We start from the raw sequence: 11,362 nt of genomic DNA, 5'->3' as shown, positions 1-11,362 counted from the left end.
GCGGTGGTTTACGACACCAACTGTCTGCCATCTATAATCCAGTTTTGAGATCCCTTCCCAGACGCCTTAACACCCACTCACATCCGACCTCAGGAAATTACATGATAGGGTGGGACTAAGTTTCACAATGAGCTCACCTGAAACCTTGGCTGATTGTGATCCACACCCATTTTCACACCTTGGCTCATGTGATTAGGTAGAGGATCATTAGGGGGTCCATTGTTGCTCTCGGTGGGTTACTCCCACAGAGCTTTAATCTGGGACTCTCCACCATTTGACTTTGAACTGAAGAAGCTTTGCATAAGAAATAAATCAGGTAATTCATGAATGATTAATGATTTATTAATTCAGTTAACTGGATATAAACAATACAGCAGATACTGAGGTGACATTTGATCTTATTGAGATATCTGATCTCAAAGCAGGTAAGAAACTGAGATAAGCAACTCTGTGGATGACAAAGTTGCACAAAATTATTTATTTTTTGGGGAGGGGGGGGGGGGGGTATCAGAAATGGATGTAGGAGATCTGCACATCGCCTTCTATGTCCAGCATGTCGATCTCATTGAAGGACTGCCAGCGATGGGAAAAGTCAAACAGGTGCTGCCCGTTCACAAACACCTTAAACCTCTGGTTTCCACAACGGATTGACATCTGAGGGACAGAGAGAAAACTTTTGAATGCTGGCACACAAAGTTGTCTAGAATTTGCCAAAATCACATTAAATTTGCTTCTAAAATTCACCATACGACTGCGTGACTGATGCTACTTACATCAAAGTACTGGCCCTCCATAAATGGATTCATGCTCATTTCTCTCTCCTCCTGGCCCCAGTTTCCTCCAATCATACTGTTTCTTACAACAATTCCTTCCTTCACTCTGGGATTCATGTGGAAAGCAATGTCTCGAGATCTGCTCACCAAAAAGTTGATCCTTAATCTGAAACACACATCCATGAGCGTTAAACATTCATGTTAGCACTTTAGTACTGCACTAGAGATTTCGGCAAGTAGTCTTAAAATCACACACTTGTGTGCTCCATAGGGAACCATGCCTCTGATGACGATGGTCCTCTTAGGGAACATCCCTCCTGGGATGATGTTGGAGTAGGGCACAGGCTTAAAAACAAAATGAGATATCTTATATGAGTATTACAGTATTACACAGTAACACAGGTGGCCTTATAAGAGGTGTACAAGACCTGTTGATGGTGTCCTAAAGGTTACAGTCTGGTGTCTAATGGGATTGAAGTCTTGTTTGACAAATTCAGTGATTGTCAAACTTTCTTTGTTATGCATCATTTCAGAAACCAACAAAAGTTCAAGCTTCACAACCCACATGCTTTTCTTAGTCATAATAATAGAAAAGGTAAAATTGAACATTTTCATTAAACAAAGTTCAGCATGTGAGCTCATCTTGTTTATGTTCTCTAAACAAATCATCTTCATTTGACTAAATTCGCCTCATATTTTCAGATTTAATCTTTCAATATAATACCCATGGAGTCAGTGACTGGACTGAAAGTTTAGTGTTATGCAAATTTTACTTACAGGGTTGTAGACTGGCTGCCCACTCATACCCTGATTAGTAGATAGAAAATATGAGTAGGTTTAGCAAATGTAAATATATATAAACTGTGTATAAAAAGAACATGTCGATTTTTGTGCATTGTTCTCACCGGCAGATTTGAGCCTGGAAAGGTGCCCTTAAATAATAATAATAATGATATTAATAATAAGAAAAAGAAATACAAAAACAAAATGAAAATGAAAGATAAATAAAACTTAAATTAAGATTTTTGTCATAAAAATTCAGCTTGCACAGATTATTTAAGTTATAGCATAATTTGATACCCCCATTCCACCTCCCATGCCTCCTGGATATCCATCCTGCAAGGAATCAATCAGAAGTTTTAAAATTACTTTACTGTGTTACATATGTGTGACCTACATTTTATAATATAGCAAATGTAAATCTGAGGTTGTTTTTTTTTACCCCCATGTCACCTCCTGGATATCCTCCTGGCTGAAATGTTCAAACATGTTTGTTTAATGATGTGTGTACTAGCATGTTATTTGAAAACTTACAGTGGCCTTGTCAAAAGCAAATATACAATATTCACTATACTTACTCCCATGCCACCTGGGTAACATCCCTGGAAGTCAAAAGAAACACAGTGCAGTTCAAATGTGCAGACTTCCTCTCACTACAGCTCCAGTAATATTTAAAGAATCTGAATGCAAAACATGCTTCAGTAAAAGTATCATACCCCCATGCCACCTCCTGGATATCCTCCTGGCTGAAAGGTTCAAATATGAATGTTGAATAATATGAATTCTAAAGTGGCACTTGAAAAATTACAGTGATCTTATCAAAAGCAAATGTACAATTACTCAGTACACTTACTCCCATCCCTCCTCCCATGCCACCTGGGTAACCTCCCTGGATGTCAAAAGAAGCACGGTGCAGTTCAAATTAAATATATGCACACTTTATCTCACTACAGTAATATTTAAAGAAACAGAATGCAAAACATATCTCAGCCACAGTAACATACCCCCATGCCACCTCCTGGATATCCTCCCTGTTGAAAAGCAGGGAATGACTATAATCATGAAAAAGCTGTGGTAAATTAATTTGTATCATTTTGATATTACATATATATACTCACTCCCATTCCTCCTCCCATTCCACCCTAAAAAGATCAAATAGGGAAAAAATGAATTAAAAACAAAATCTTCACAAAGTAAGTGCTGTTGACCATAATAATGATTAAACACAGAAGATTGTGTTGTTTGAAATACAAGGAGAAATCTGGCATATTGATAGAAACATACTTATTCATTCATTCATACAAACATATTTATTCATCTGCTAATTTCACATTTGTAAAGAGATTACTTTTAAACCAAGCAAAACATGAAAGAAAAAAGATTTTTCTGAATATGATGCAACATGTTCTGTTTTAATTATTCCCATTCCTTCATGATACCTATGCATGCCCTATTGGGTGTAACAGTGTTTACGTGGTATTATTCCACTTGCCACAAATTTCAGTGTAATGGGGAAACAGCGCCCCCTCTCGGTGTGGCTGGTTAGGTGAGGCTGGCTGCAGTAATCGCTGCCAGTCTAGCCATACGTGAGTTGTAGGTGTATTGTTTCAGACACAATGTAGCTAAGTAGTACAGACACACGAAACATGTTTGATTAACTGATGGGCACCGAGTGTAATAAGTGCTTAGTGGACACATGTCCAACACCAGTTTTATGTACTTTTCATTTGTTTATTATTGTGTAAAACTGTATGCTAAAGCGGAATGCTAATGGGATGTTCTGCCGTAGTGTGCTGTGCGGAGTGGTGTGTGGCGAGTAGTGATGTTCGATTCGTGAACGAATCGTTCAATACTCGAGAATCACTTTACTGACTCGTAAATCATGATTCACAAGTCCAACTGACTCACTGACTCATCCCTGTTTCTGTTAGCAAACTAATTCGCTTAGTAGAAATATATCTAGCTTATAATTAAAATTGTGGGGGGAAAAACAACAGCCAGTTTCTTAACAAAAGCATTTCTGCTCTGAACTGGAAGAAAAAACCCTGAGTAGAAGCTCACATCAAGAAAATAGCTCCTCGGTTCAAACTAGCATCGCTCTGCTAACATGCTAACAGCACATTTGAGCTACTCACTCCCTCCCTTCCTGTGCTGAATGGTAAGCGTAAGCAAATCACTCAGGACTCGCTCACCCCCTCCCTCCTGTGCTGAATCATAGAGCGAACGAATCACTCACTCACTAACCCCCTCCCTCCTGTGCTGAATCGTAAGCGTAAGCGAATCACTCAGGACTCGCTCACCCCCTCCCTCCTGTGCTGAATCATAGAGCGAGCGAAAGAATCACTCACTCACCCCCTCCCTCCTGGCTCACAGCTTCTTCTTCGTCTTGGTTGGCAACCAATGTTAAGGCGCATTACCGCCCCCTGGCTCACAGCTCAGTGGACATTTAGATGAGAAAATATATATTTAACACATTTAAGGAAAATACTAATAAAATACAAATAAACAAAATAAATGTTTATTAAGCAATTTTGATAGGAAATTGCTTAATTTTAGAAATGTTTTTGCTCTTTTTTGCTTTATAAAATAGTTGGGGTTTTTTTTTTTTAATCATTCATCTTAGCAGTGGGATTTACATGAAAAGAGAAACAAATTAAGTTTGAGTGAAAATGTAAATTTTTTGCACTCTCTGGTCAACTGACTCAGTGAATCAAATGACTCAAAAAATCCGATTCACTTTGGTGAGTGACTCATTAAAACTCGATTCAGTAAAAATAATCAAATTTACCATCACTAGTGGCGAACCCTTTGCACTGATACAACACCGTTGTTTCCATTCAGGAAATAAAGCGGCAATGATCGATCAGAGACTCTTTGTCTTCTTAAAAACACAACACAACGCAGAGTCGAGGAGTCTGTTTAGGCCGAACTGTTGCAGCGGGGTGAAGCAGAAACCGGTTACATGGGCACATTAGCAGAAATCGTTAGCCAACAGCTGCCAGACTTGTTAAATGTAAGCTTATGATAATTTTGGCTTAATTTATTTTCCCCAGCAAAGCTCGAAGCATCAATGCAGAAGATTCACAGAGCTGAGGACTCACCCCAATAAAATTAATCATCTGGATGGAAACATCTCCTGCAATCTGCAGCCCACGAACTTGCTCCATAGGGATGCGGTGTTGAAAAGTATGGAAATCAAACCCATTTACTTTAATCTGCAACAGAATAATGTCATATTGGTGTTACATTAAAGTAAAAGAAGCATAAATGGTAATAATATAACTGACTGACTATAACTAATATCTTATAAGTATATTATAGTGAGTATAAACCACTTATTGAGTCTTTACTTACAGGATAAAATAAACGAGAAATGGTTTGCATTGTCTGTACAACAGTTTTACCTGACCTGATAGCCCTGAAAATTAACAATGACGACCATTTCAAAATGCTCTCCTTTTCGAAAAGGCATCCTGTGAATCTTCTCCTCTAATCCCCAGGATCCATTCTGACAGGTGTTGAAGACCACCTTGTCCCAGCCATCAAATCGAGGGTTGAAGTGTAGGGCAATGTCGCTGGATTCATATTCTCCGCAAATCAGGTTGATAAAGAACCTGCCAATGAAAAGAAATAAAGAAAAAATAAATAAAATTACTGCTGTCAGCGTTAATCTCGTTAAAATGATGTTCACTTCATAACTGCATTAAATCTCCGTTAACGAGTTACTGCGGATCGCCCGTGCCTGGGGCTGGATGGTTTCACCGTATTAGCGCGGTTAGCACGTTAACGCGTTGACTCTGTCCAGCCCCTTATAACGAATGATAACCACCTTGAGAATGGACTAAATATATTTAACAGCTATTAACTCTTGCAAAGTGCACAGTGTCACAAGTTTATGTCTTCCACTCACCTGGTAATGTGCTTAGGAATGGTCCCCTGGATATAGATGGACATCCCTTCCCTCAGCCCTCCATAAATAGGCCCTAGATAGGGTATGTTCTGTGCCATAGACAAAATATTAAGTAACTATAACACAGCAACACTGTATGTTGTATGCAAGTCTATGAGTACACTTACAAATGTCAGTCGTGTTAGGATTAGATCAGCTAAATCAAATTACTTTGCAGTGCTTAATTACAGTATTCTAGTATATATTAATCAGGCATTTCCAAACTATTTGGTTTGTACCAAATGTTGTTTTATTTGTTTCAGTGAAATAATTTTTGAAGCCAACAGAGACCCAGCATTTCAATATTTAATACAAAAGCCTGGGCAGTACGGACAGCATTGTGAATCTATCTAGTGTTTATCTAATTTCGCAACAGTTCTTACTCTCCCAGTTTGGCCTCTCTCTGTGTGTGTTACTGGGCATGACAAAACACATTCAGTTCATACATTATATACACTGTCCTCCGTAATGCTGGGACGAATACACAATTTTTGTATTTTTGACTGTATACACCACAGTGGACAAGTCTTAAATATGATCAGCCTGTCTCTGTTAAGATGCCATGTACACAGGTCTTTAAGGTGGCCGTGATTAAACCATTACTTAAAAAGACATTACCTTACCTAGCACGTGTCCAAATCACAGACAAACAGTATCCCAAATTCTTCATTTTTAGTTTACAAACACTTCTTATAATGACTCCTAAAATGTTGGAGCTTTTAGCTCTTTATACAGTAAAGTTACAGGAGCATACAAATAATAATCGGTCAGTTATCTGCCAGTTTATTGAAATAATTCCATTCGATAACACGAGAGAACAATAAATATATAATTTTCTGTTGTAACATTCAAACTGAACGGTAATGTAATGACACTCACTTTTCAAGTTTTCACTAAAAAAGCTCATTTCTTCCATGTCTAGTTGGTTCTAATTCGGGCGTAATCAATTGGATCCACTCTCCCTGCCCAGTGAATCCTCCCAATGCAGGGGAAACAAATTCTGTCGGGCATACCTAGTTTGGCACAACACTTGTCTCCACAAACGAGGGGCTTGAAATACCCTAGAAATCTCAAGTAAGTCTGCCATCTGAGAGCAAAGGGATCTATTGGGTTTATATGGTACCTTGTAGGTGAGTAGAAGGATTTTAAATTGCTACTATCAGAGAAATATGGTCTCTCTTTCCAGTCCCTCTCAGCAACTAATATTTCCATACTGCTTAAATAAAAGCAAGGATTACTATTCATCTCTGATTCACTTTGAGTGACTGTTTCGCCCCGTCTATATCCACCTGTGCCTGTCCCTGAGCCTGGATCTGCTGGAAGTTTATCCCTGTTAAAAAGAAGTTTATCCTTCCCAAGTGCTTGATCACAGAGGGCTATCTGATTGTTGAGGCCTGGCTGGGCGACAGCTGTCATGATTTGGCACTATAATAAATACAACTGAATTGAATTTAGCTATATATCCAGACCTACACTTCATTATCTGTCAGATTGTTAGTCTATCCTTCTACTAGTAACCGTGAGCAGTACTATGGTCAAATAGAACTTTGTTTACTTATCCTGTTCTAAGCATTGTAACCTTTCCTAATCTCGTGCCTTCATAAATGTCCCCCACTTTAAATGTGTCATTCTTTGGAAACCACTGGAGAAAACTGAATAACTAAAAAGAAGATCCAACTGAAAATACTAAATCATTTTTGATTCCTCTGAACTGCTTTGTGGTGTCACTTTTTTGGTTTCTCCTTACAAAAACAGCCGACCTTCCATTGTGATATTATCTTAATTCTTTAACAAAGTATGTTCAGTGATTGCAGTTTTCAGTTCATAAATTTGCAAAATCCTGTAATGGTAATGAAACTATGAGAACCTAAGGACAATTTATTACATCTTCTCAGCATAAAATTCACACAGTGCCACAGGCTCAAATATTATCATTGTTATTAACAGAACAAAAACAATGACGCTTGTTTAAGACCTAATGGAAAAACATATTTCTATGGGTATCAGTGCGTGCAGATACTTACCGGGCTATAGATTGGCTGATAGCCAGGAGGAGAAACAAACATGGCTGCAGTCAGTAAGATGGGCGAACAGAACAAAGCAGGAGAATAACTACCTGTGATCAAGCACTAATACCACCCAGACGCCTTATTTTATACAAGCAGTGAGGGAGGAGTAGATCAGGGTACTACACCCAGCCCTGCATCACTGTGTTTGTTTTGGAAGAACCTGATTCAAATAACCTTTGCCCCAGCAGAGGAGTGGCACTTGAGTGAAAAAAAAACAAAAAACGAAAATGCGTTTGTGTGCAGCTGTGCAAGGAAAAACCAAAATGATTGAGCAATGAGTATCCATTCTACAGGATGGTGATTCATTCTATTTTTCAAGTCTTCGTGGTAGATCTGATTAAATTCATACTCAATACATAACGTAGAATGATTTTTTTATAGAGTGCTTTGTAGTTATGTGTGCAAAAAGTCTTTTTAAATAAAGTAGAGATCTATGTAGGAAGAAATTACCTCTGCTACACGCAGAAACCAGCTATTCCCTGATGTTCTCCTGCTGGCTGCTGAGCCCAAAAGATCGTCCATCATTCGAGTCACTGCGCTGTGAGCTCGAAAAAGCCCTTGAGGATCTGCCAGTCCCACAAGATCCAGATGAGATTCTATATGTGAACATGGATGAGTCCTCCATGGAGCTCGGAGCCGTTGGTGGTCGTGACCCCACTGGACGCTCATCCCCTCTCTGCTTGAAAGGCCTGGAGTCTGTGACCACAGTGGAGGTCCACCACCCCAACCGTTACGTCCTCTGTCCACAGCACGAAACCAACCGAACCCTTTCTGACTCCATGGAGAGCCTGGACATGCCAGTATCATCCTCCACAGCCACATTGCCTCTACAGTCATCATGCCACTCCACTCCCAATTGCACTCCAACTGTTGAGCTGCTCGAGGACAGGAATGGATCCAAGAAAATGCCCTGGCAGTGACAGACTCACTCTTAAAAATGACAAGACAGGTCACTGCCAAAGTGTGCTATCCCAGTACAAGTACAAAGAACTTAATCCAGCCCGTCGCTGATTCTTTCTAACAGCAAGAAGAAACCTTATGTGGCTCTCTATACATAGTTTGTACAGACATACTCATAAACAAGCAGCCAAATTAATTCCAAGGACGTGAAGGACTGATATTTTATTTTCAACCCCTTTCTTATAAGATGACGGGTTGAAAAAACCTTATAAGCCAACCTTGTCTTATGAAGTTTTATTACACTATCCAGAGCCAAGTGAGTGTAGAATTACATTTGCTGTAGCAGTTGGGGACACTCTTATCAATAAGAGGGTGAAGAGATCTAGATTCCATGCTACATGCCCACACACACTGCAGCAGAATCAGAGAAATGAATTCCTAACAAACACACCATTTCTGTTTAACTACCTGAATGCAAAAGAGTAATTAAGCTAAAAAATAAAAAATTAATAAAAACAGCTCAGACCCTGCCAGACTAAACCCGAAAGCTTGAACTTTACAGTGAGTCAGCACTTGTATGGAGGACCTGTTACACACAAGGAAACAATTATATAAGAATAAACTTCATTCATTCTTGGAAGAAAGAAGCAGCAGAGCCTGTTTTACACAAAGTGAATTATCTGATCAGAAAACTTGTTGTTTTTAAGGTTATGTTAATACCTACAATAAGAAAGTTTATGAAGAGGTTAAGAATGCCTAGCTTGGTTGCCTTTACTTGACCCTATTTTTCGTTAGCCTTAAAATTGTCAGAAGTGTCAAAACACGAACTTCATGGAGGAGGTTGTGCATCTGTTGGCTTTCCATCTAAAGACGTATTCCCAATATACATCTTTAAAAATAAATAAATACATTGAAGTTCAAGTACACTGAGCAAGTCATAGTGTTAAGAAAGCAAGTCTTTCCTCACTGACAGTTGTTACATGTGCATGTCCTGATTCACGTAATGTATATATCTTTGCTATAACTTAGGAGTCTGAGGATTTTCTACAGGGACAGCGTTTGGCGCTGTACATAGCAGAATCCAAGAGAAAGACACAACAGTATGCACTTATTTTTTATGTATTTACTTTAGTTTATCATTTTGTCATTGGAATGGCCTTGAAAATAATCTGGCACACATTTCAAGATAACAAAAAATGTCAGTGAGGCGCTGTGTTTCTTAGTTGTATACATCAAAGGTACTTGTATATAAAACTATATAAAATAGCATGTTATATGTAACCCACATAAAATGATTTCTTACCGCTTTAAGAAATGATAGAGGTGAGGAAAGATGGACAGCCTACCAAACCAATCAGAATACAAAGCTTTCAGTTTGTTTCGACCAATAGGAAAGCAGGCTGCTGCTGTGTGTCCCGCCCATCTCCCTGTGTCCGCTTCTAGGCGTGTGTAGTCCTGTGCTGTAGTGATGGGATTTCCGGCTCTTTTGAGAGATCCGGCTCTTTCGGTTCGACTCACTAAAAAGAGTCGGCTCTTTCGGCTCCGAACCGGCTCTTCAGGTTGTTTTGTTGCTTTAATAATTTATTATTAACAATAATATAAAATTATGCACAAAAGGAATTACTAACGTAAAAAAGTGGTTTTATTTATATATGTTTATATATAAATATATGCGGTGGCCCCTAGAGACAAAACACGTACAAACTCCAAAACACATTTCTAGCATGAACTGAACTTCCTAAACAGAGCTACTAGATCACTTAAATTACACAATTGAAAGCATGTGTGTATTGTTTGTGTATTTATACACAGGCACTCATATATATTCAAATAATTTAAAAACAATGTTCATTTACCTGCTACTACCACACACCAAATCCGGTCGTTGGTACTTGCTGGCTTGTGTAGCCACTAGGTAACAAAAGCTCAACACTGCCCCTAGCATCCTGGAGCACTTCTGTTGTCTTTTGTACGTGTTTTGAGTTTTTACGTGCTTCGGAGTTTGTACGTGTTTTTACGTGTTTTTATGTGTTTTGGAGTTTTTACGTGTTTTGGAGTTTGTACGTGTTTTGGAGTTTGTACGTGCTTTGTCTGTAGGGGCCACCGTAAATATACTTTTATTTATTCACTCCACATAAAATGTAATAAATAAATCATATAATACAAAAATCAACTATTCACATTTCAACTTTTAACTATTTAAATTTTCACGTCAAAGATTCGGCTCTAAGAGCCATTTCGTTCGCGAACGACCCATCACTACTGTGCTGGGGGGAGGAAAAGAGTGCTGTGCTGCAGTGTTTGGTTTGCTGAGACACTGAAGTTTTTGAGTTGGAAAAATTACTAGATATAAGTTTGCGACAAATTCTGCTGCTCATAAGTTCACTGGTTATCAGCGATGTTCCATATTGAAAATAGTGGCAGTGAGTAAACAGTCGGATGCTACAGTTTTCCAGTGACTTTATTGAGCACTGTGTGGAGCTAAACTGTTAGCCTTGTTAAGTCTAATTTGTTATCAACTGCCTGAAAGTTCATCTCATTCTGCTTCCAGGAGTGAGGTAACACTTAAAGTACAACTTATGTTTATTTGTATTCACGTTGAGACATCATATTACTGTCATTAAAGAGTAAAAAACGTGCCCTGTTATGTCATTTAGAGCCCCGCATGTTTGAGTAGCTCAAATGTGCTGTTAGCATGTTAGCACAGCGATGCTACTGTGAGCTGATGAGCTATTGTCTTGGTGTGAGGTTTCTACTCAGGGTTTTTTCGTCCAGTCCAGAGCAGAAATGTTTTTGTTAAGAAACTGGTTGTTGTTGTTGTTTTTTCCACAATTTTAATTATAAGCTAGATATATTTCTACTAATGAAATTAGTTTGCTTCAGTAACAGGG

The 11,362-nt window shown here is 38.7% G+C and overlaps 1 protein-coding gene across 2 annotated transcripts; it reads right to left on the bottom strand.

Annotated features, from left to right (window-relative positions):
- Window positions 1-507: 507 nt before the first annotated feature.
- On the bottom strand, window positions 508-7,568 carry LOC148098982 (galectin-4-like). Of its 2 annotated transcripts, XM_087851170.1 has the most exons (16): window positions 7,527-7,568; window positions 5,464-5,552; window positions 4,963-5,167; window positions 4,655-4,768; window positions 2,672-2,695; window positions 2,558-2,584; window positions 2,407-2,442; window positions 2,270-2,299; window positions 2,123-2,155; window positions 1,996-2,025; window positions 1,854-1,889; window positions 1,679-1,705; window positions 1,551-1,580; window positions 1,030-1,118; window positions 774-939; window positions 508-654 (listed from the first exon to the last, which is right to left on the bottom strand). In XM_087851170.1, exons 1-16 carry the CDS (start codon window positions 7,566-7,568, stop codon window positions 508-510), a joined length of 1,125 nt encoding a protein of 374 aa, XP_087707296.1. The 2 variants fall into 2 exon arrangements, with proteins under 2 accessions (XP_087707296.1, XP_087707297.1); XM_087851171.1 differs by lacking the exon at window positions 2,407-2,442.
- Window positions 7,569-11,362: the final 3,794 nt, after the last annotated feature.

The sequence above is a fragment of the Neolamprologus brichardi genome, chromosome 14 (genome assembly GCF_056152115.1).
Source record: "Neolamprologus brichardi isolate AB-2024 chromosome 14, ASM5615211v1, whole genome shotgun sequence".
Classification (NCBI taxonomy): Eukaryota; Metazoa; Chordata; class Actinopteri; order Cichliformes; family Cichlidae; genus Neolamprologus; species Neolamprologus brichardi.
Note: the sequence above shows the minus strand (reverse complement) of the source record. Positions and strands in the feature narration are given on the sequence as shown.

Excerpts from the sequence above, each read along its gene's own strand:
- LOC148098982 (XM_087851170.1), bottom strand. The coding sequence starts at position 7,568 with ATGTTTGTTTCTCCTCCTGGCTATCAGCCAATCTATAGCCCG. Across the intron at positions 1,581-1,678 it reads TTCCAGGCTCAAATCTGCCG|GGTATGAGTGGGCAGCCAGT; the intron begins GTGAGAACAATG and ends TCTACTAATCAG. Across the intron at positions 1,119-1,550 it reads GGCAGCCAGTCTACAACCCT|CCTGTGCCCTACTCCAACAT; the intron begins GTAAGTAAAATT and ends TTTGTTTTTAAG.